The sequence below is a fragment of the Lissotriton helveticus genome, chromosome 6 (assembly GCF_964261635.1).
Source record: "Lissotriton helveticus chromosome 6, aLisHel1.1, whole genome shotgun sequence".
Lineage (NCBI taxonomy): Eukaryota > Metazoa > Chordata > Amphibia > Caudata > Salamandridae > Lissotriton > Lissotriton helveticus.
The window spans coordinates 384,348,098-384,374,325 of record NC_136067.1 but is presented as its reverse complement, the minus strand read 5'-3'; the positions used below and the strand labels follow the sequence as shown (position 1 = coordinate 384,374,325).

The window sequence follows — 26,228 nt, the reverse complement described above, 5'->3', positions numbered from 1 at the left end:
CGCAGAAAACCAGAGCGGCAAGTAGAGGTGGTTGAAGAAGTAATTGGATTCCTAACACAGGAGGAATCAAGGGAATCCAAACCAAATTTATTTCTAACAAACTCAACCTTGCATTTGGGTACAATTGAAATGCACGACTCGTTCCAAATTTTCCCATTGTCAAGCACCACAACCTGATCTTACACCTCTTTGACTTGTACAGGAGGGGAGAACTTGGCCTGTCCTTTGCGTACAAACACAGGTTTCTTAATTCTTACCCAATCACCCTGACATACTGGAGACGTACTGACACTTTTCTGAGCATATTTTGCCTGAGCAGCACTCCTAACATCAGCAACTCTCCCAATCTTGGTAACGTCAATGTCTTTTCTCAACATCCAATCTTTATTGAGCTTGGAACCAGCTACTCTACCTCTTAGCAAGGTGAAAGGTGAAATACCTGTGCTAACATGAGGCGTGACCCTCATAACCCACAACATGTCAGAAATTACGTGTTTCCAATGAAGACCGTTTATGGAGGCAAGTTGCAACTGATCTTTAATAACACGATTCAGGCGCTCAACCAAACCATTGCTACATGGATGATATAAAGAAGTGAGCACATGTTTGATCCCATGGCTTTTAAAATAACTTTCCTTCTCACCAGAAACTAATTGGGTACCATTATCAGATATCAATTCCTCTGGGAAACCCTCTCGTAGAAAAACTTCAGTAAGAAAATTGATGATGGTGGCAGAATTGATACCCTCCACAAACTTCACTTCAGGCCATTTTGACATATAGTCAACCAGAACTAAAGCATACTTAGGAGTATTGCCTAAATCATTGAATGGACCAGCCACATCAAAGGCTAACTTGTTCCAAGGTATTTCCTTCACAGAAATGGGATTGACAGAAGATGGGCAAGTGACTTGAGTTTTGTCGCTAAGTACACATGCACCACAATCCCTAACACAATGCTCGATGGCCCGATCAACACCAGGCCACCAAAAATCCTCACGTACTCTCCGCTTCATGGCACGAATACCTAAATGGCCCACATGAGCCAAGTCAAGCACAGATTTGCAAAGTGAAGTAGGAACAACAAGAAGACTACCTCGGCGTAAAATACCATTAACTAAAGACAGTTCATCACAAACTCTTCTAAAGGGAACTAACTCAGGAGATAAGGATTTGTCATTAGGCCAACCTTGAGACAAAAAATCTATTACTTTGCACAAATTCTCATCATCAGAAATGGCGCGCTTCCAATCAGTTTCTGATAAAGCAGCACCAGTGTCAGATACAGAACCCACAGCACACACCAATTCAAATTGATCCGGTTCCTCCCCATGATCGGTATGAGAAAGGGGTAACCTAGATAAGCAGTCAGCAAGATTATTTTTTATACCAGGAACATACTCCAAATGATAATTAAATTCGGCAAGTCTGTATTGCCATTTGGCAATGCGAGGTGTAGCCCTGCCACCACCCTTGGTAGTAAAAAGATCCACTAAAGGTTTATGGTCCGTTTTAAGAATTACATGATTACCCTACAAAAAGTTACTGAAGTATTGTACACCCCACCATAGAGCCAATGCCTCCTTTTCAATTGTGGAATAAGTGTCCTCAGCACCTCTCAGTGTTCTGGAAGCAAAAGCAATTACTTCTTCACAATTGTTAGCTCTCTTCTGCATCAAGACAGCTCCCAGCCCAACATTACTGGCATCAGTAACAACAATGCATTGGTCATTCAAGTCAAAGGATTTGAGAGGGCGTGCCAGAACAATTACAGTCTTCAACAAGTTGAAATCATTCGTGCACTGTTCAGACCATTCATACTTGGCATTTTTTTTCAATAGATTACGTAAACAAACGGTCTTGTCAGCAAAATTTGGAACAAATTTCGCATAGTATTCAACTAGACCTAGAAAGGAACGCAGTTGATCTTTATTTTTTGGTTCAGGCGCATTACGGATGGCATCCAAAAGTTTCATTTTAGGCTCTACACCTTTGGCTGAAATATGGTGACCTAGATAATCCACACCATCTCTGAAAAATTTACATTTGTCCTTTCTTAAGGTCAAACCATACAGCTTCACAATATCCAACACTTTCCTTACTCTATCATTATGTTCCTGCACCGTCTTACCATGTATAAGGATATCATCCTGAAAGAAGGCGACTCCTGCAGTGTCCTTAAATAGACTGCCCATAAGACGTTGGAACACTGCAGAAGCCGACGCCAAACCGAATGGCATCCTAAGATAGCGGAACGCCCCTTCAGGAGTCACAAATGAAGTGAGATGTCTGGAATCTTTACTTAATTCAATCTGATGGTAGGCGGAGAATATATCCAGAGTGGTAAAGTATTTGGCACCTTCCAGGGTAGACAGCATCTCATTAATGTTAGGGAGAGGTTGGCGATCTATCCAGATACATGCATTTAAATCGCGTAAGTCAACACACATCCTAAGAGATTTATCAGCCTTTCGTGCCAAGACAACGGGGCTTAACCATTCTGACCCTTCAATTGGTTTGATGACACCCAAAGAACACAACCTATCTAATTCCCCTTTCAATTCACCACACATACTCAAAGGTACTTTGCGAACTTTGTGAGCAACGGGTATCGCCCCGTCTTTTAACACTATCCGATGTTGGAAACCCTTAAGCTTGCCAAGATTGTCGCTAAACACTTCCGGATAAGCACGAACCCATTCATTCTCATTCATAGTCGTCACAACATGTACAGACTCAGGAAGTGCTAATGAACTGTAATATTGTTTGGCTTCATGCCTAGACAAGACCATGTCAGGATGATTAGTGTCCAGTATAATGTTCAGCTCACCTTGTTCGTGCCATCCCAACAAATTGGCACCATCTTTGACAACATAAGTTACACATGGCGTGCACTCACCCTTGAATTCAAGTTTGTTTTTGAACTTACCCAAAACTTCAACCCTTTTTCCACCATAAGCAAACATCTTAATTGATGATGACACTAAAGCGATGTCACCCAAACTACCAAAATCCTTAACATTAATCAAGGTAAACGGGGAACCAGAATCCGCCAGAAATGTGACCGATTTGTTGTTCAAGAGTATAGCGCAAGTAGGGGATTTCCTCCTGCAGGGTTGATTAAGTGATGCAATCTCTACAATACCTTCTGCTTCCAAAGGAGAAGCTGATAACATTAGCAATTCATAACAATTATCATCATTTTCACATTCAACATCCTGGGCACTTTCACATTCTATATTCTTCACACTTTGTGACGGTGACTTTTGAGAAAAACCAATTTTGCACATTCGTGCAAGATGACCCATCCTTCCACACTTAAAACAAGACTGATTAATTGCAAAACAAAACTTGAAATTTCCCAGATGCGACCTGCTACCACAGCGATGACACGACAGAGCTTGAGCATCATTCTTGGGTTTGTTTGGTCAATTGCACCAGGTAGAGTATAGTTAGGACTTCTGGAAAATCTTGGAACTGAAGCTTTGACATATTTAGGAGGAAGCTTGGATGTTACTAAGTTAACTTCAGATGACACAGGTGTAGCTGTGGTAGGCGTACTAAGTTCTTTCATGCAAAACTGGGAATGTTCAACAGACTTGGCAAGAGTCAATGCAGTCTCCAAATCCGGGTCATCAAAGGACAAAAGCTTCTCTCGCACCTTTTTATCACAAGTTCGTTCAATTAATTGGTCTTGAATAATTTCATCTCTAAACTCCCTATAATTGCAATTCACAGCTAAAATCCTTAAGGCAGCAACGAAATCGTCAATGGATTCACCAGGCATCTGTGCACGTTGCAAAAATTTGTGACGTTCTAAAACTATGTTGCGTTTTGGATTGAACCTTTTATCCAAAGTTTTTATGAGGGATGCATATTCGTCAATCACCAATGTATCACCATCTTCTCGAGAACCATTGGATACTCTCACTTCCTCTAGAGGTAGAGTCTCAAGAATAGATCTGCCTTCGGCTCCTAAATTGTAAACAAGCAACGCTCTCTTTTTTTTAGAGGTGAAGGTGTCACAATCTATAGCATCAATGTAGGCTTCAAAAGTTGCTTTCCACTGCTTCCAAATCATTGGAGGTGGGCCAGGAGACTGTAAAAAGGGAGGTGGTGAAGTTACTTTCTCCATTAGCGTGGGTGAGTTGCTACCACAAGTAAAATAAAACAATAGTAAAACAGTTCTATATTTTTAAAATGTACTTTCCTTGCTCAGATATGACGTTATTAAATCAAGTGTCATCTGATACTTTGCTCTGCTTTCCTTGTCCAGTTTCAGTAAATGACCAATCCGCTTCTTGAGAATGTCACAATCTGCTATTAGAAAATGTCTCATGAAGAACTAAACTGCTGCTTAAATGAAAAAATAATAAATAAATGCTCCATGACGTTTTTGAATCAGCTGAGAAAATTATTTAAAACAATTTGCTTGATGTTCCCTTTTTTATTTCATTGTTTGTGGAAATCTCACAGTATGATTCACTCATATGCTGAGAAAACTGAACATGTGCCCACTGAGAAATGCTAAATGAATTCCATGGCAATACATCAAAGGGGTGAAACGCAGGCTGGAACGCACGCAAGGAAGAAAGCTGACGTGACGTTAACAATGCCACGGTGCACGTCAAGAATGGAGCGTGCAAAAGAATGCTGTCATGTGAATGCTGACGAGTTTGCGCTCGAGAGCATGGGAGCATTAGCAGCGCAAAAATAGCAGATAACTATTCATTTACTGTGCCAAAGCGGAGAAAAGAAAGAAAAGAGGTTCAAATCCTCGGCGAGGAACTCACGATAGGCAGACCAGGACAGAGCAGGAAGGAAAGTCCATTTGAAAACAGAAGCTCAGGAGAACGCGATTCAACGTCGCAGTTGCCTCGCCACAGAACACCAGTCCGGGACGTCCAGCAACACTTAAGAGGCAGCCAGCACCGAAAACGATCGTCGCCAGTGAAAAGAAGACGACACCAAGTAGGAGTAGAGCTCTTCTTTAATAATGTCGGTGGATAGCTCTCTCGGCAGCAACTGCCGACCAAACGAAAGTAAACATTCCAGCAGAGAATAGAGAATACAGAAGGAATGTCCCGTGCGCGCTGGCACACGGAACAACAGTAAAGATAACATCTTTACAAAACGCTATCTCATCGCATGCGATGTAACCGCCCCGCGATGCAAAGGTCGCGATGCGATGGCAGCGCGACGTAACACTGTCGGTGTTATGGGTGTTTCCCCTGAGTTCGCCAGGCCTACAGTGACGCACAGCAAGTTAAGGCCTTCAAGGTGCCAAGTTGGATATTTTTTGCACTTTTCCAGTTCCCTTTGTCATGCCGTGAGGCCGCAGAGGACCCATAGAGGCCTCAGGAAGTTACTGCGCGTAAATCTGCCCTTGGCGCCGTCTGAAGCCTTAGAATCCACCCCGGTTTCCGCACTAACTCCGGTGCTGACTGTAATTCTGGCTCAGAGACCTGCGCCGGTTCCACCTTCATCAGCAGTGATACCAAAGCCTCAGGAATACCATGTCCAACCCCAACAAAGGTTCTAGGCACAATCAACTTCAGCACACTCTGTTCTGTTATAATCTGTTTCTGACAATATATAGCCACTATTACGGAGCCATCCTCAGAGGCTCATCAAATTTTTGGTTCCAGTTTGGAATGATATTGGTGATGATGGAAATGATTTACTCCCACATTGTGATGATGACAGTTACTACTTGGACCTACAGGAGACCAGTGGGCTTGATATACATGCTTCTATTAGGTTGTTGTCCACCATTGGCCCCAAACCAAAGAGATTGCTTTCTTTGTTGTGGTAGTTCAGCATGCTGGTCGGGTCCTGAACATACATCTGCCTTTTGTTGATGTTAAAACGAATGTCCTTACTGGACATCCTACAGCTTAGGCCTTCTTCATCTGAGCACCTGCTTCCATTCAACAACAGCATAAATGATGGTGCCCTCAGAAACACTTTAAAATTTGGAAACGATGGGTGGATTTTAGGGGCCTCTTATTAGAACCGCCTCCGCCACAACCTTCGGAAGTTGAAACAATATATAGAGAGACCGCACAGGGCAGTAAGGTCGTTCAATTAGGTATGATGGGCATAGATAGGCTTGATGGGCATGACCGGGGTTTTGTCCTGCGGGAGGTGACACAGATGTTAAAAATGTTTGGGGCTGTCGTTTATGGACCCGAATTGTTTACTTTCTTGTTCTACAAATATTATATAATAGTCACGTGCTTAAAAATCAGTATATTGACAACTGTATGTTTTCATTACTTTGTAATGCTTGCTATTACTGTATCTGCTGACTCAATAAAAAAAGTTTTGAGATAAAAAATAAGCATAAGTGATCTATGATGGCACCTGATCTAAGCCTTGCTCTTTGGTGCAAAGAAATTCACACTAGCTGAATAAATCAATCACAGACCCGAAGATATTCACTTAATTCATTTATTTTATTGTTTTCTCTTAAAATAGCAATTTCTCTTACAAAAATAGCAATATCAATTACTTTTCCTTAAAATCCTGCATTACTGCTGCCAGTTCATTCATATCTCACACAGTCCAAACATCTCAAATAGACTGCATTTTCAAAGGCACATATCTATTGTTAGATTCATTGAAATGCCAAACAACTCATTGTAGACAGATATACAGTTTGTGGATATTTGATTACTGTAGGTGGTATTAAACAACATGATCACAACTTTGCAATTGATGGTAACAATCAAATATTAAATATGGCTGGTGCACATTTCAATGCTGGGAATTTACAAATACAGGTGAGCTTATAAAAACATATTTGTCCAGTGGACCTACTTTCCCATCACCAGGTCACCTCCGTGTGGAACAAACTACCCATCAGGGCCTATCCCTCCATCATGCTTTCCGCTCCTTTGCAACTTATCCCTTGGACATATAAGTAGAGAGGTTATCATTATTTTGTGTTTGGGGGAATCTTGTAATTTTTATAGGCACTATGCCTTGCTCTTACCCACAGATGAACAGGCTTGTGGTTAGACGCCAGAGACTAGTGCCAGGTGACACTTTTTCTGATGCAGCATCCAAGGTTGGTCAATGAAGTTTGCCTGCTAGGCTGATAAACACACGCCCTCTGGGACATGGCCAGCAAGATCTCGGCAGTGATTCTGGAAGAACTTCATGCCTCCCTAGCTCAAACCATTCAGGATGCAGCCCAATGAATCATCCGTGCTGCCTGGAAACAACTGATTGCTTGGGGCGAACAGTTGACACCAGTTTGGTGCTCCGTCGCAATGCTTGGATGGGGTCCACTGGGTTTACAGGATATGTTCCGGCATCCCTTATGGATCCCGCCTATTTGGCGAGACAGAAGCCTCCACCTTAAAACGTTTTAAGCGGAGCCAGGCTGCAGCACGCTCTTTCTACCTCTCCACCCCTGCTAGACCGTCTTCCCACCAGTTGTGGCCTTTCCGAGGCTAATCAAGGTGTTTGGTATACAAGCAGCAACAGGACCCTGACCCTCCACACCCCACAGCAGTCGCCCCAGTCTTTTCAGGGACATAGATCAAGCAGGCGCCATACAGGTCCCCAAATACACTCATTTTTGCCAGTCCCTGTCCTTTGTGGCACCATTTGCCAAGCCAAATTAGTTTGACCTTAGTCGCGCATACCCACCTAGCTGGAGACGGAATCCAACCCTTTCAGCCATGGTGGGAATCAATAAGATCCTACCGATAGATCCTTCAGATAGTTCAGCAGAGCTATGCCCTTCCAATCTTTTGCAACCCACCCCAGCTTCTTCTTCTCACATCAGAGCCCCTCTTAGAATGACACAATTCCAGCTTGCTACAAGATGTGCAACTCTGCTTCACAAAGGAGCCAGGGTACTTGCCCCTGAGATACAGCCAGATTGTTACTTCTGCTATTTGTTACTTCCGCTATTTCTTTGTGCCAAAGAAGGATGGAGGCCTCCATCCAATTTCATAACTTCACCCTCTGAATGCTTTTTTGAGGAAGGACAGATTTAGAATGCTCACACTGGGCAAGGTTCTGTCTGCTCTTGATCCAGGCAACTAGATGGTAGCCTGAGGTGGACGTCGTTTTTTGGCCTTTTTGCCTCCTGCATCCTTCTTGTTGAGTATGTCTGGTGGCATTTGCAGGCTCTGCAGTGGCTAATACAGAGTCCATGGACTGGCCACTCATCATTACGAAGTTCCCAGCTCCATGGTTTCTACACTTTTCCCCTAAGATGTTTGATACCAAACATTTTGTCTTTATAAACACGCACTGATGCCAGTGTCGGATTTATTAATAAATGGCCACAGAGGGCACCTTCTAGGTGCCCCTTGAAAACCTACTGAGTACTAGTATGGTTGCCGACTGGTCTCAGCCAGCCTGTTATCACTAGACGTGCTTCTGGCCTCCTGTGGTGAGCGCCGTCACTCTCAGAGGGCATGGAAAAAAGCCTGCCCTGGACAGAGGTGTTCACACCTCGTCCAAGCAGGAACTGCCTTTCAGGGTGGGAAGCTTCAAAAGCCAGGCCTCTCCAAATAATGGAAGATGCCAACTCCCCCGTCCTGACCCTACTTTTCAGCGAAAAGACAGGCGGGAAAATTAGTTGGATTAGGAGGTGGGCCGACACCAACGTAGCACCACCTCTAAGGTGGGGCAGCTGATGTCAACCCCACGTTTCCAAATCCTCCATCTTGTGATTGAGGGATTTAGCCTATTAGGGGCAGGATTATGCCCACTCCCCACAGGAAGTGGTCATATAGAGAGCGTATTCACCCTAAGGTAGGTAGCCCATTGGGTGCTACCTGGTATTCCCCTAAATTGAGTATTTAGGTGGAACCCCTCGACCTAGAACTTCAGATGTGACGGACCAAAAGCCAAAGAAGATGAAAAGGAGCCTCTAACCCAAGAACTGTCAATCTTCAGTGAAGTTTTGACACAAAACCCTGCCTGCTTACTCTAAGTCTCAACCATCGTGGTGAATGGCCCCATCCTGCTGCTGTGTGGCCTCTAAGAACCCCAGATGATCACCAGGCCTACACAAATCACTGAAGAACGCCCTTGGTGTAGAGGAACCACTTCACTGAAGTCTGCCGGCACTGAAAACCCCAGAGTCCGGTCCACCGACTGGCAGCTCTCCCGCCCGACCGATGCAGCAACCAACCAGGAAAGAAGTACTCGTGCTCTGGAAGGTCAGTTCTGTCTCCCCACGAGTGTGGAGGCACTAGGACCAACCAAAGCCGTTCAGTACCAATCCCTGGGGCATCGGATGCCCTGCACCAAGACTGACCACAAAGAGTCCAGTTGGGACTCCACCTGCCCAGAAAGGAAGCACCGTCAAGGGACATCAGCACCCTGAGACCCGCTCCTAGAGTAGCCAAGCTGTCCTGACACCATCCCTGCCAGTTGTTTGCTCCTGACCGCGAAGACGGCCTGTGCGTGCACACAGAGTCTTGCCGACCTATATGCTCTGACCCCGGCTCACCCGGCCTGTGTAACAACGAAACAGCTGGGCTCCTGTACTGCTGAGGCCCGTGTTACCTGAGCCCCCACATGTGAGGTCTCGGACTAGCATACAAGTACTCTTCTGCAGCCTGTTTCTAAATGTCCCCCCCTTCTTTGTACCACACGTACTACCACCTCCTGCGGCTCCCTGCTCCTGGCCAAATCCAGTACTCTCCCGACGAATTTCTGGTAGAACTTTGGACCCCGGTTTGCTATCACTTCGAACCCAGAAGGTGAACCCGTAGAACCATCTGCCTGATTTACTATGCATTTCTGCTTTTTCCTCCGATGGGAATGCTTTTACCTCCCATAGGAGTCATGTGCAATTATGCACAGTTGTGTGTAATTGCGCACAACTGTGAACTATTTTCAAAACTTTGATAATTTATAAGAAAAACATTACTTACCTTTGAACAAAGTTCTTGGTTTGAAAATATATATATATAAAAATAAGTGTTATTTTTCTAAATTGGTCCCGGAATTATTCTTCGAGTGTGTCTAATTTATTGATTCTGTGAGTACAACAGATGCTTAGCACTACCCTAAGATAAGCCTAACTGCTCGCCCACACTACCACACATAGTGTTAGTATAATCTACTTCTGCCTCTGTAAACCAATTGACTCTGCAGTGTGCTTCTTTTTGGTGCACTATATAGAGAGTCCGCTTCCTACAGTAACCATCTAAAGGATCATCATCTGCATCTTCAGGAACTGCAACAAGTGATTTTGCAGCTTTTCCCCAAGTGCCCTACAGAACAAGTTCTCAAAACGCAGATCAATGCTTTTATTCCTGATTCTTCTTGGTAAAGAAGAAAAGAAGTGGCTGGAAACCAATGCTGGATCTCCGGGAGCTCATCAAGTTTCTGAAGATGCAGCCCTTTTAGATGGTTACCCTTCAGAAAGTATTCTACTTGCTGCAGGAAGGAGAATTCCTCAACTCCCTAGAACTCCAGTATGCTTCTTTCCACGTCCCCATGCACCCCATACATCATAGACTATTTCTGAGATTCTCCCTCTTATCACCTCGAGGGACTTTTCTTCAGCTGGCCATCTGTTCACTGGGTTTTCACTAAGTGCATAGCTCTGGTGTCGGCTTTCCTGTGACATAAATGTCTGGTCACCAGGTGATTCCATGCTTGAGAGATAAGTCAGTGAAGGCCTCTTCTACTCAGAACGTAGGCACAATCAAGCAAAGTCAATCATCAAAGAAGGAGCAAATGCACCAGTGACTATTCTCAACATTGCAATAGATATTTCCACTGCTGGTATCCATCTACTCTCGATTCATTGTCCACCGAAGACAGGAATGGCTGAAGTTCACTTCAATCCACCCGGAGTCATATGCCACGATTCATTAACTATTTGATGGCAGTACCCTATTTGGAAAGCTTGTCAACAATGCCCTGCAGGAAAACAAATCAAGCACTGACACTGCTGGTTCCTTACAAGCCCTACTGTACAGGCTTTCCTCAGTGTATTCGCTTTGAGGCTCCACAAGATCTCCGTCATATGGGTACATATCCTTCAAGCATGTATATTAGGGCAGGTAATATTGCCGATATTAATGGATCTCTGCATCATTCTGTTTTATTGCCTGGTCGTGACATTGAAAGCAACCAAGTCATCAACCACACCAGTGACTAGCGTCCAGATCCTGACTTCAATATATAATTCTAGGCAAAGCCTTTCCAGCTGAAGTGGCAGACCGTGGCCACAACTTTTAGAAACACGCTACAATCCGTCAGTTTTCTAATCACTCTTTGGTCAGATTGCATTCTGCATACCATTTAATACTGTTTTTGCTTTATACAATGATACCCATTCACCAGGATCTGAAGCTGCAGAGGCAGCAGACAATGTGCCCATGGGGAAACAGTGTCAACCTCTCTCAATGTCTGCAGCATGCTCTGCTATTCTAAAGATTCCAAGCAAACCTCTCAGTAGGGCTTCCATTTCACCCCAACCACACCAAGCTGTTCACAATGACAGAACTCTTAGACCTAAGGAGAGTACATAAAGTACCTCTCTACAAGAGGTCTGTGGTCGGAGGAAGAGAAATATCTCCATATCAATATATTGGCTCTCCAAGCCATTCATCTGTCCTTACACGTATTTCCACCCTCACTGTCCATCTAGGAAGCTCTGATAAAAGCTGACCCTGCCACCTTCAGGTAATACTTAGTCAAACAGGGCCATAAGACCTCAAATTCTATTGGAGATGGCCTGATTGTTGTGGGACTGGGCTATCGTCAGTGGAGTGAAGGTCTGTGTGGAACACTGCCAGGGACGCAGAATGAACAAGCAGATGCTTTCAGTCGCTTCTTATCGAATTGCAACAAACATCGCTACCTCACTACCTCACACAGTGAAGAAATGTGAATGGCAATTTCATATCTAACACCATCAGGCCTGGCTGAAATAAGAATGACTCAAGAACAATCAGAGTCATTTTGGTAAGTTTGCAATGCTGTTGTGACAAGAATGTATCCAAAATTACTTGATTAGACACATTTGCATAAATTAGAATCCTATTTTGCAGAACGAGTCAAACGTATGATCCGGGCCACAGCATCATTGGGTACTGTTCGTTTATTTGGTAAATCTAGCATAGAAGAACGTTTTTCCCAAGCTGCAGGTGGACTTATCCATTCCTATGTGCCAGAACCCTGCCTAGGCGAGAGTGGACTGCGAATCAGTAATAATGTTTAATTTAAAATTAACGAAGATGGTGAGCACTAACTAGCACCTTGCCCGATAGGGAAAAACTGATTTTGAGTTCACATTTTAGAGCACAAATGAACTGTGTGGACTTGTGTTATGCTAATTTTGTACGTTTATGTCAAAATAGATGTCCGAATCCTCTAAAACGTATCCTTTATTTCTATTCTGATTCTTTGGAATCGCACCTGGCTAGTTAGACACTCTGTTAATTACTTTTGTCACAAAATTGTAAACTTAATGAATTTGTACCACACTGGCAAAGTATAAAATTTGACATGCTTAATATTTTTTTTTTTTATGTGTAGTGCTTTGTTACCATTTTGTTAAAGTAATATATGTAATTTGAATTCCAGGATATTATTTCCAAATAGTAGGAGTTAATTAATGTAAGGAAGAGTGCAGATCATCTGATTGGACGATGAAAAGAAGAAAAATATTATTTTAGTGTTTTTGTCAATGTGTCCGAATTTGAAAATGTATATTCAGATTTTCTTTAAAAAAAATATTAAACTGTATCTGTTTTCTGGATTTGTGTATTACGTTAGTGAATTATTTTTTGGTATTAAAGAATTCCCCTAGCACATATTGTTTTAAAACTGTAACTATTTTGTAGGATCATTTATTTTTTGTGTCTTCGGATCTTAATGCGATAGTGTCTTTAAGCAAAGTTAAAAAATCATCACTGGCATTTGTGGGAATAACTCCTACTCCTGGATTAAAAAATAACACATTGAAAGACACATTTAGGAAAACTCATACAAATATTTAAATATTGACAAAAAAACTAAAGTTAAACATTACTGAAAACATAATCTGATACAAATGATATATCAGATATGAAATAAAAAAATAAAGTCCACTCCATATTTAATCGTTGGTGTGCACGTAAAGTTGTGTAAATTACATTTGCATACAAATATTTATTACACCATAAATGGAGATCTGCTTGCTAAATTAAAAAAAATATATATATTACCTACTGGCGGTCGCCAGTAGGTAGTTATAGTTAGGATTGTTTTCCATAGGAAATTCGCAACATTCTATTGGGAATAACTTTGGCGCCGAATGAGGGATCTGCCTTTAATTTTCCTTAACTTTGCCTCGCTGTGCTCCGCTCCTTCCCTGAAAGTTTCGGGGGGATCCGTCAAGCCGGGGCCGAGATAAAAGGGGGGTCCCAAAACGTGTTTTCCCCATGTTAATTTCCATAGGGCGGTTGGACTCACTTTTAGCCCGAACGGCTGAATGGATTTCCACCAAACTTGGCAAAATTGTAGGGACTGGTACCCCGATGTGCCTTTGCTATGTCTCAAGATATATGCTCCAGTGGATTTTATGAAAATTAACTTTGAAAAAATATATATTGGGCTACATTGGGCTATATATATGTTAGAGCCCAAATGTAGCCCAATGTAGCCCAAAGATGGCCACCAGAGACAAAAAAAAACAAATGTAGCCCAAATATCAGCCAGATGTAGCCCAACTATAGCCCAATGACAGAATGTCCCAGAGTGTTCTAAAGAACAACTAGAGCGCTAACAGTCTTATTTATGACAAACGTATGGCACACCTGAAGTCATCTTGTTTGGAATAAAGTGTTAACACTTAAAACATTTAATTTGCAAAGGAACAAAATGAGGGGGTTCATTTTGCCATAGAAATTATGATTAGTGCTGAAGAAAGAAAAATTAGGGCACATTTTGAGTGACTTCTCAAATCCTCTTATATTTCATTAAAAAAATTCTGATATGCAGTCTCCCAAGATGGCCACCAGAGACAAAAGAGCCCAAATATCAGCCAGATGTAGCCCAACTATAGCCCAATGACAGAATGTCCCAAAGTGTTCTAAAGAACAACTAGAACGCTAACAGTCTTACTTATGACAAAAGTATGGCACACCTGAAGTCATCTTGATTGGAATAAAGTGGTAACACTTAATACATTTAATTTGAAAAGGAACAAAATGAGGGGTTTCATTTTGCCATAGAAATTTTATATATATATATATATATATATATATATATATACATATTCACTGAAAAAACCATAGGTTTCACACCAGTTATAGTTAGGAATTAGCATTTAAAAAACCTATTAAATTCACTGAAAAAACCATAGGTTTCACACCAGTTATAGTTAGGTGGAAATTTTACTCGCATAAAACCATTGAAATTCCCACGTTATAGTTAGTTGGACTCACTATAACTTGCGTGTGCAATGCACTGCTGATGACGTCACATATTATATCACTCATGACATGGTCAGTGACATCACTCATGACATCACTGATGACATCTCAGATGACATCTCAAAAGACAGTATCCAGTGAATGTGTATCTTTCTGAAAAATAAATATTTTTTATATATGTATATCTAAAGGTTGATGGAAGAATAAATGGGTAAATAAATGTCTAAATGGATGTTTTTTTATGTAAAATTGATTGGTTAACTGACTTATTAAATGTATCTTAGTGAATACATATATTAGCGAGTAATGTTTAAATATTTAAATATCTGTATCTGTGTCTCACTTTGTGTATAAGTGGCTGTATGGGTTGGTGAGTAGCTACATGAGTGTGTATATGGGTTATTAGTTGTTTTTTTGAGTATCAGTGTCTGTATGGCTCGGTGGGGATATTACTTAGAGCACAGATGCATGAATGAGTGACTCACTATTTGTATGTATTTTGAAGACAGCATGTGTGCAAGACTGTATGGGTGGATGATTGTGTGTATGGGTGGGTTAGTGAGTATGTGTTTTTATAATTGATTGTTTAAGAGAGTAAATATGTTTCCGTTTCTGTAGAAGTATGTGTAGTGGTGTGAATATAGCAGTATAATCAAGTAAATGTTTTTTTGATAGTTTATTTGCATGTGTGAATTTGTGTGTGAGTAACTATATGGATGAGTATTAGTGTGTAACAGGATGTATAGGTGTATGAGTACATATGATGAGTAAGTACATGCATGAGTGACTATATAGAACTGTTGGTGAATGAGTGGATGTGTATGTAGATATTGGAATTACCTAATAAGTTGTTGTAATTGGTATTGGTTTCTCCTTTTTTAAGAAAATGTTAGTTTCTATTTTTGAATGTGTGTGTCAAAGGTTATTTTATGCTGATAGGAGGTCTGCCACTTTGTCACAAGGATGTTGTCATTTGAGATGTCATCAGTGATGTCATGAGTGATGTCACTGACCATGTCATGAGTGATGTAATATGTGACGTCATCAGCAGTGCATTGCACGCGCAAGTTATAGTGAGTCCAACTAACTATAACGTGGGAATTTCAATGGTTTTATGCGAGTAAAATTTCCACCTAACTATAACTGGTGTGAAACTTATGTTTTTTTCAGTGAATATATATATATATATATATATATATATGTATATATATATGTATATATATATATGTATATATATATATATATATATATATATATATATATATATATATATATATATATATATATATATATATTCAGATTGAGCATGACCTACAACATAAACTCAAAAAGCACACATTTGTTAGATGTCATACATTACGAGAAAAGTAAAACGACTTTTTTACTGTTATTGTTCTAATGCAGTCTGAGTATAGGAAACTAAGTAACAGTTTTTATTGACAGCCGTTAATGGATAACTATATACATTTTTTGTTTGAAAAATCAAAAAATGACCTAAGATTTTTTTTCTTAGGAACAAGGTGAAACTGCACTGCATCTTGCGGTCAGATCAGTTGATAGAACTTCTCTTCACATAGTTGACTTTTTAGTCCAGAACAGGTGAGTATTTTTTGTTTTTCTGGTTTCATTCAAATGCATTTGTGTTTTCTTGTTTTGCTTGTTTAATTGACCATATGAAATCTACACTGTCTAAAGAGAGGGTGTTCATTTAGTTATGTAATTTTATTTAATAGTCAGTTACAAATTGAGATCATATCAACAAACGTCCCATAAGATTTCACAGTGTGTTACCTGTGATGGCTTTTTAGTAATACTTGATCTTTAAAACTCTTTTTCTGATGGATAATTTAACCCACAGACTCTTTACCTTTATATTCGCCAGGCATCAAACTGGATCTGGAAATTATACAACAGTACTCCTGCACAGGGTTAGGTAGCATCATGTAGCTCTGCGTCAATGGCTTTCTGCTCCGAAAGTGATTAACCAAACCACATACTAGTGCCAACAATGCTTGGTGACATCAGTTTCTTTCTTTCTGCGCTTTCAGAGGCGGAGCCAGAATTTCTCCTTGGGCTTCAAGACCATAAATTTCTTCAAGATTTACCAATGTCCAACTGAAAATGTCATCCCCTAAAACGACATGGTTCAAACAATGTAGGTACTGTCGCAAACAGATATCTGAGACCAGACCTTCATGAAGTATGTTTGTGGTGTCTCGGTTTAGAGCTATACTCCAGGGCCTGTGACAACTGTGCACAATGAACCTGAAGACCATACAGAACTGTGAGGCCAGACTTTACATCCCCTAACATAAGAAGACTCCACAATGTGACCGATTGAAGTCGAAAGGAAGGTCATCATCCTGTTATCGAGGCTTTGCCCTCCTATTTTATCTCCACCAAACCTTCCACGACCATCCGGGTGGTTTGTGGAAACCCATCTGTCTGTCTTGATACCGAAGTGCGGGCCCTTTTGATTAAAGAGACCATAGAGAGGGTTCTGGCCTCTGAAGTAATAACTCCCACCACAACCTTGTACTAAAGAAGGACAAAGGTTTTCATCCTATTTTAAACTTTTGCCTTTCTGTGAAAGGGCAAATCCAAGATGCTCGCACTAGCCAAGTTCCTGTCTGCCCTAGAACCCAGAGACTTCCATATCCCCATGCTACGTGCCCACAAACCTTACCTGCTGTTCAAAGTGGGCCAGGAGCATTTTCAGTTCATAGCGCTCCCCTTTGGCCTTAACATCGCCCCTCATGTGTTCATAAAAGTGATGGTGGCAGCACACCTTCGGAGCTTGGGGTACCAGCCCTCTTCTTCCCTAATGACCGGCTGATGAATGCAGGCTCACCCCAGGCAGTCATCAACCAACTCCAGACGACGCATACCTCCTAACATCATTGGGGTTCAATATTGATGTCACTTCTTCCCAGAGGCTCCTGTTCATCAGAGCTATTGTGGATACTGCATTGTTTTGTGCCTTTCCCCCAGAGTATTCAGGCTGTGAACCTGATGTATCCACCGTGGTCCTGGATCTCATTGTGGATCCTTCTGAGGCTTCTGCAGTAGTTGACCTCCTGCATCCTGCCGGCCAAACTTGGTAGGTCACGCATGTGGGCTCTGCAGTGGGACCTCAAATCACAGAGGGCACAGCATCAGGGGAATTTTTAAGATTGTATCCACATCTCAGAAGGAGACTGCAAAAGGCGTGCAGTGGTGGCTGCTGGACAGCACCTGGGCCAGTGGCAGAACCCTCACCTTACCCCTGCCAGAGCTGACTGTGGCCACAGACTTATCACTGCTGAGTTGGAAAGGTCTAGGAGAGGTGGTGATCCTAGGCCTCTGGTCTCTGATGGAGACTCTACTCCACATCACTTTGTTGACTTGAGGGTGAGTGAAAGCCTTCCTTTCCACCACCAGATGAAGAACAACACCACGGTCATGTGGTACTGCAACCAGCAGGGTAGGGTGGGGTCTTGGGTCCTGCGTCAGGAGAATCTGATAAAGCCTTCTAACCACAGATTCCTTACCGTAGGATATTCCCTAGGTGTTAAACTTGATCCAGAAATGTTTGGAGCAGTACCTCTGAGCACTAGAATATGGTGTTGATTGGCTTCTCATTGTCCTTGCCGTAAGAAACCTGATCTGTAGTTATATAGGCACCATCCCAGCGTGCGGAGTTCTTTACTTTCCACCCCATCAGCACAGATCTGGAGAGAGCTACCTCAGTCTACTTTTTGGGCTATTTTTTTTTTACTTTTTGCTTTCCTATAAGCCTGAAAATGAATATCCCATAACAACTCTGGAGTTTAACATTTGTAGTTCCTGTTACTGGGACAGACCCCCCCACCTGTATTGTCCCTGATGCCTGAAGCAGAGTCACGACTCCAAGGCCTTTGAAGACTCTTGTGCCATGAATCCTAAGGCACTTCAGGGGTGGTTGTTGATGCTCCTGGTCAACTGACATTGATCATCTTCACGACACTCCGGATCATGATTGCGCTGAAGGTCCCAGGATCGCTCGCAGAGCTGCTCTTGGCCATCATCGTTGCGATCAAAATCATTGTCGGATAAATCCCACAAAATGTTATCAAAATCCATGAAGTCCAAATGCTCTTTGACTTTGCTGTGCCAGCTGCTTAGTCTGTGCCTGAGTCCACTCCTCGCCTCACAGTGTTTCCTGGAGCGGAGCAACGCCCGTCCGAGCCAAGGACTTTTATGAGGCCATACACCTTATATTTGCCAGCAAGACTTCTCTGGATCGTCTTTGGGCCCCTTGGCTATGAAGAGAGCTCCCACTGGATTCCTGCCAGCGGGTCTGCCCATGCCACCAGTCGGGCCCCTTGGATCTGATGCTAGATCCGGAGCTGCTCCACCCATGAAATGGTGACCTTCCCCAAAGCCTGCTCCATTGCTGTAATTCCCGGTGCCGCCGACACCCTACGGTGGTGCCAAACACCATCTTCATACCCAACTCCAATACGGAGCCAGATCGGCATTACCAAACACCGAACCTGGTGGTATCTGGAACCCGGTCCTTTTTTCTTTGATTAGCCCAGTGAGGAGTACGATTGGGAGGATTTATGGATCTTTATGGCTACTCTCTTAGAAGAGTCCGAAGAAAACTGGAATGAGGTGGATGTCAATGGTTTGCATACATTGACAGACACTGGCCTGGTCTCTCCTTCTCCTTCTGTTGCTACAGAAGAAGGGTCATCATTTGCCATGGTGGTGCTTAGGACGGCTGAGGTCCTGAACCTTACGCTGTCCCCGGTGACAGTCAAGAACGACGTCTAGACAGAAGTGCTTTAGTCTGGAGTCGCCCCCCATGCCCCCAGAGACCTCTCATCCCATTTAGTGAAGCCCTCTCTAATGTCCTGCACAGGTCATGTGCGAAGCCCTGTACACTGGCTCCTGTGCACAGAACAATTTCCTGCTGCCATTGCCCCGCTCCTTGGTACCAAGTTTTCCTCATCCAACAATCCACCCCAGAGAGCCTGGTTGTCCTAACCTCCATGTCCAAAGTCAGCCTCAGTACATTCCCCAATACACCACTGTACAACTGGCTTCTTGGGGGATGTCCAGGCTTCCTTTATGGACATGCATGGGATCCTGGACCAGTTCCCACTTCCAAACAAGTGAGAAATTTAGCAATTAAACTTGATCATACCCTATCCTTAAGAGACGAAGTTAACGCCACATGTGGGACTTATTCTGCCACAATGAGGCTATTAAAAAAGTATTTCCATGGTTTTCTTCCACCTTTAGGAAAACCGTGGTCCAGGCACTTGGAACTATGGAAATATATTGTTAGTTGCAGCAAATGACACCTTGCTGGCTAAACTACAGGTCGTTTAGAACACTGCTACCCGGTTGATGTGTAGTTTACCTTCTCAGTCATCCTTGGCTCTTCTATTAAAAGAATTACATTGGCTGCCCATAAAAAAAGGGCAATCTTCAAGCTCCGTTGCTTGACTCATTACTTGTCTTCCAGACAGTTAAAATCTTCTGATTAAGCCTTTTTACAGGTTCCACGTATTTGGACTGCCAGATTTGGCAGTAAGGCTTTCTCATATCTGGCTCCTCATTTTTGTAACCATCTTCCTCTCTATACTCGCACCTGCTCCAATTTTATGAATTTCAGGAAGATGCTCAAAACATAGTAGTTCTAGACAGTTTTTTACCTGCCTGCTCAGTGGAAGTGCCAAGATACTCCTTCTGTAGTGAGTTGTGCGAGATATGAAGTACATATAACATAACATAACTGTGGCCGATTGGGTGGGAATAGGCAATAGACGAGTCTTTGTAGGGTTCAGACAAGGTTTTATTGAATGGAACAGTCTGTCTGTACAAGTTGGACGAACGCGTACAGGTCGGGGGGACCGGCTTCTTTCCTTCCTAGTCTTTATGTTGCCTTCCGGTTCTCGCCGCCGTATCGGGCTCCTTCTCCCAGGCACGTCGGGCTCCGTCTTGCCCCAGACTGCACCGAAGGGGGGAGACAAGAAAACAGAGGAGGTCTTAGTACCCAGTTAGCTCCTACAGACTGTAACAGGGAAGGGGGTGAGGGATACTCTGTGCTACAATGCTGTTTCACTCAGTGAGGGGAGTGCAGGGGGTATGTTAACCTAAGGGATAGCGGGTCCTCCTTTCCCAAACCTCAACCACCCTGTAACCCGACCCCGTACCTCTGTTAGCCACGCCCCTCCGGAGGAGTGGCTGGGCGAAGCGTGGGTCCGTTGCCCTCCTGGGTCCGTCGCTGCCGCGGGTCTCCGAAATGCTCCTCGAAGTCGGCTTCCCGTCTCTTCCTCCTCTCCGCAGGATACTCCCCTTCCTGATGCGCCGCCGCCCTGTTGCTTTCCCGAGTCCTCCGTTCCTTTCCCGATCCCGGCTCTGTCCGAGGGCCCCGCTGCTCCGCTCCTCTCCCCCTCTCCAAGTTAGTCCTCGGTTCCAGTCTTCTCCTCCGCTCCACGTCTCGTCTCCCTTCCTCTTCGTTCTCCGCTTCTCCTCGATTCCGCTGCTCCACGCCTCTCCTCCACTCTGTTCCTCTCTGACCACTCCTCCGGTGTATAGACACACCTGATCCAGGTTCTGGGCGTCTCTTGTAGGGAAGACCAGCCCCTCCTCCTCATCATCTGCTCTGGGCCAGTTAAAGGGGCCGTGCTCGAAGTCCTCTTCGTCGCAGCTATACGTGACCGCTCCAGGGGTCCAGCTCGTGGTCTCTGACACCTGTTGAGAGAAGAGGGGGGGTCACAGTTTATAGGCTCAGTCCGGGGTGCAGGGGGGGGGCGCCCCTCCTCCCGGTTACAATAACATAACTTGCCATTCTATGGCACCCACCTCTTTGTCAATAAGACAGAATCGGCGCTGGAGCTCTTAAAGGACAGCCTTGTAACTGCCCTCTTGATGGGTCTCTCCATTGCCCCGTGCCAATGCCACTCTGACTTTCTCCCCTACAGTAGCAATGGGAGGGGCTACCAGCTGCGTCCACTCCATCCCAGTACCAAGGCCAACAAGCTCCCCAGTACTTTTGTGGCTGCAGGCGTGGCTCCCACAAGCTTTGTGGGACACCCAGCCAGAGATCTACCCAGTCAGCCGCCACCCAATCATTCCCACGCCCCAGGCAGCAGCAACCTCAAAACTAGTCTACTCTCTTACCAACACAGGCACCCAGTGGGTGGCAGGATCTGACACCACCTGCTCCACTGGCATTCCATAACATCAGACAAGTGGGTATTCCAAATTGTTTAATGGAGTTATTCTATTCCCTTCTTAGAAACTCAGCTGCCCATGTCACCTTCAATAAACCGGCTGACAGAGGACCACCTCTCTCAACTTCATTAGAACGTTAGAAAGTTCAGGCTCTTCTGGCAAAAGGAGCCATTGAGAGGATGCCGGCGTCAGAAGTAGGTCTTGGTTGCTACTACAGCTGCTTTCCGGTGCCCTGCTTTAGACCTGCGCTTTCTCAACTTCTTCCTGAAGGAGAAATTCAGGATGCTCATGTTGGCTCAGGTTCTGTCTACCCTGGAGACTGGGTGGTAGTGCTGGACTTGCAGAACACCAATTTCCATATACCTTTGCCTGCTCACAGGCGTTACCTACCGTTCACAGTGGGCCGCAAGCATTTTTGATTCTCTGTGCTCCCTTTTCGGCTTTTCAGCACCCCTTTGGTGTTTAGCAAGGTGCCAACAGTGGTTACAGCACATCTGCAGATGTCAGGGGTTGAAGTCTTCCTCAAAAACTGGCTTGTGCCAATCAGCCATCTCCCACCCCCAGACTGCAGCAGACCTCCAGAATTTGCTGCAGTTCACTATCGACATGCTGAATTCACACCTGACTGCCTCTTAGATGCTCCCTTTCATCTAAGCTGTTCCGGACAAAGTGCCTCTCTGGCCTATCCTTCGAAGTGGTGAGTCCAAAATATTCAGGCTATGATTCTGATGCTTTCCTCCTCTATCTTGGATTTCGGTGAGACTGACTCTAAAGCTTATGAGCCTCATGGCCTCCTGCATCCTGCTGGTAACATATGTAGGCTTTACAGTGGGAACCTGACGTTCAAGTGGGTGCAGCATCAGGGGAATCTCTCTGATCTGGTCCTGATATGAAAGGGAACTACAAAAGATCTGCAGTGGTGGCTGACGATCCACGATTGTGTCAGTGGAAGACCCCTTTCCCTTCCCCACCAGAGCTGACGATGGTGACAGATGTGCTGGGGTTTGGCACCCATCTTGGAGCGGTGGAGATCAGAGGACTCTGTTCTCCTGCTGAGTCTCAGCTACACATCAACTTGTTGGATCTGAAAGTGATATGACTACCATTGAAAGCCTTTTTTCCTTCCATCAATAGAAAGCTGGTTCAGGTATACACGTACAGCACCACTGTCATGTGGTATTGCAACAACATCAGGGGGGTGGGATTGTGGGCCTTGTGTCAAGAGGCACTGCATCTTTGATCTGATAGAAACTACTAGCCGCAGATTCCGTAACGTAGAATTATTCCCCAGGCGTGAGACTGAACCCCAGCATCTCTGTGCGCCAGGGAAGGGGCGGCACCACGCGACTCTGCCCGACGTCCTCCGCAGGTGTGATGTCAGCGAGATAACAAAAGCCCCACCCCAGCGAGCTGACATCAGTTTTCTTCTTTTCCACGTGCAACGTGGACCCGGTTAGTGTTCCTCGCCTGTTTCAGGCCTCCCCTTTTTTCCCCTATTGTGCATTTTTTCTGGGAACAGTGTGTGAATACCTTCCGGTTTTAAAGCGTGCTCGTCTTGTGCATGCCAAATGTCGGCGACTGTTCCTCATTCCATCTGCTTGTGGTGTATGGGGGAGCACCACGACTCCACATGAGGCATGTCAGCAACTGAAGCCGGAGTGAGGCTCGGATGAAACTTCTTTCGGCTCGAATGTCCAAGTCGGCTTTGTCGCCATGTTCATCCCCTGTGGACGGCTTCCGGAACCGCCGCTTCTGCCTCCGACATCGTCCTTCTCCCAAGCCGCAGGAGCGTCGTTTACCTGTTGGTAAGTGTCGCAGTTGGTCCCCGCAGGCCGGTCCCTGGCCTGTTGGGGGCGTGGGCTCTCCGCGGATGGTGTGGCCACGCGTGTCGTCACCCTATCCGCCGTTCTCTGCCGCAGGGGCGACTAGAGCCCAGATAGTGGCCTATGTGGCGGCCTTGCAGGCCTCATTGGCTCCTTCTCCTCCTTCCCCTCCTGGGAAGTCTGCGGATCCCGTGCTGCATGCGGGGCCCTCCGCAGCATCACTGGCGGCTCCGGCGCCGACGGGTTTGGCTCCAGGTTGAGAGGATGAGTGTCGTCGGGATGCGGCCCTTCGGGGTTCCCTCCTTCGGACCATTGCGCCTCTGCCTCGCCGCAACCCCCCGCGGGGAGGCGCCGGCGGCTGCTGGCCTGGGCAGCGCCGCAGGGGCTGACTAGGGGTCGGGCGCGTCCCCGCCCCCCTCATCCCTCCACGCTGGCGGCTGCCTCGTCGGAGTTCGAGTCGATGCCTTTTCGGCACCGTTCCTTGGACACCCCGGCTCCGACCCGACCTTGGTCTCCTGCTCCGAGCGGTGTGGCGGCGGTTGACGTTGACCTGACTCCTGTTGTGGATTCTACGGCGCTGGGTCGTTGATTCGTCTTCGGGTGCTTCCTCCTCTTCCCCAGAGGTTCGGTGGCTGATGGTGCCATCCTCACCGGACGCAGGACGCTGAGTGGTGGCTTTTTCCCCGGCGTCGTCTAAGGACGGCTCTACGCCGTTGCCATGGCCGCACTCTTCGCCAGAGGCGCCTCAGGTTCCTCATTCTTCGGATCCCTTCCCCCATTTTGGACTTGGCCTTTCCTTCCTCTGGTTGGCCTAGAGGATGGCCGCCTTAGTTTGCAGCCGTCACCCACAGAAGAGCTACTTTCCCCACCGCGGGGCCCTAAGGAGGCAAGTGCTGCTTTCGCTCGTGCTGTCTCCACGGCTGCGGGGATCTTGCGCTTGGGAGATCCAGCGGCCCATTTCCCCATGGATCATCTTCTGGAGGTCCTTCATTGGGGCTCTAGTGGTCGGGAGCTGCGTTTGCCCCTCGAGGCTTCGCTCCATACTTTCATTATAGGGGCTTGGGGATGACCTGCCACGGGGAACCCGGTGCTGCTCCACCTTCTGCACCGCCACCGCCTCATGATCCTGTCTGTCTTTCCCTCCACCCCTCTACCAGAGGCCCTCTTTTGCAGAAGGGCTTTCCCTCCCTGCCATCGTTGTTGTGTCCCCCGTCGCGGAAGGCGCGCTGGTTGGGTTCCTGGGGCCGCAATATCTTTGCCTCCACCAGTGCGGCCTTGCGGGCCCATAACACTCTTTGTGTTGTGGCTAGGGCCACTTCTTGCTTGTGGGATTCGGCTGAGACCCTCCTGTCTGCTGTTTCTCGAGAAGGTGCCTGTGTTGATCTTCGGCACCATGTCTTGGATGGCCATGAGCTGGCGGCGTTTATTCTCCTCTCCGCTCTGAATGTTTCGGAGGTAATTGGTCGTGCCATGGCCTCTTCGGTGGCCCTTCGCCGCCATGCATGGCTCCCGGAGAATGTTTGGGAACAGTTGGTGGACCTCCCTTTTGATGGCACCCTTTTGCGGACTCTGCCATTCAGAGGTTTCTGGCGGGTCTCTGTCCCTCCCCCCCTCCTCCCCCTTCTCCCCCTTAGTGATCTGTAGGCCCGTCTGGGTTTTTGGAGGTGTCTGCTTGCTGGGCCCGGTCCTGTTGTAAGCCATTGGACACAGTCTGGTTTCATGCCTTTCTCCAGGAAAAGTAGAGTCCAGGATATACTGGCCTTGATCCCAATCTTTCAGCCTCTTTTCTGGAATTAAGTGAAGTCAACTCTGAGGCTACTGTAACTGATGGTGTCCTGCATCCTACCAATCAAGCACACCAGTTAACATATACATGCTCTGCAGTAGGATCTGGAAGTCTAAGTGGACCCAACATTAAGGGGACCCCTAGACCACATCCAGATCTTGGAGGAGAATGTGAAAGATATGCAGTGGTGGTTACAGGACCGTGGTTAGGTCAATGGTTGACTCCTTCCCTACCCCACCCAGAACTGACAGTGGTGATAGTTGGTACACAATAGAAGGGCGTTCCCCAAGACAAAACAGCTTGTGTGTTCCCCTCCCTGGCTCCATCTGTTTGCCCTGACGAAGGTGCCTTACACCGAAACGCGCGTCGGCGCTACCATCAAGGCTGGCAACTTTATACCATCTAATTTGCCCCTTCATTTCTGCACCCCTGCCCATGCAACGATAAGTCCATCCATTTGTTGCAGGTCACCTGTGTAAACGGCCTGAATGTGTTTGAGTCTGAATGATCCCCTGAAGATGTAAGGGCCTGTTGAGTCCCCTTAATTTGCCCCGGAGTGAATGGAACACTTTAATGTATGATGTTGTTCTCATCATCCTGACTTGAAATATAATGTTGATTGTATATTTTTTTTAATGTCCGAACAGCTAATCCCTGAATGCTTTTTTATAAATATGTGCATAAAAAACAATAAAAAGATATGTTTTTCATAAAAAGTATGATCTGAGTTTCTGGCTCTGATACTCGGTAATTTAGCTCCTTTATTAACTGAACTGGATTCCTTAGAGGACCATATGGTATTTACTCCGGCAGGGTGTTCTTCGGTAATTCAGTGGTGATAGTTGGATCGCTTCTGGGTACGGGGGGCTATCTAGTACAGGTGGCCTCTGGTGTCTGTCTGTGGCCCAACCTCCTGGGGCTGAGGGCCATTCCCAGGCATTGAAGTCTTCCTTCTGTCCATCAAGGGGAGTCTGATTCAGCTGCCCATGGACTGCACCACCT

At 45.4% G+C, this 26,228-nt stretch overlaps 1 protein-coding gene across 4 annotated transcripts in view; it reads left to right on the top strand.

Moving 5' to 3' along the window:
• ASAP2 (ArfGAP with SH3 domain, ankyrin repeat and PH domain 2) overlaps window positions 1-26,228 on the top strand; it is a 1,060,322-nt gene that overhangs the window by 685,966 nt on the left and 348,128 nt on the right. For all 4 annotated transcript variants that reach the window (XM_078647831.1, XM_078647829.1, XM_078647830.1 and 1 more), the window contains exon 18: window positions 15,922-16,007. In XM_078647831.1, coding sequence (XP_078503957.1) covers window positions 15,922-16,007 — 86 coding nt within the window. The remainder of the gene's footprint in view (window positions 1-15,921; window positions 16,008-26,228) is intronic.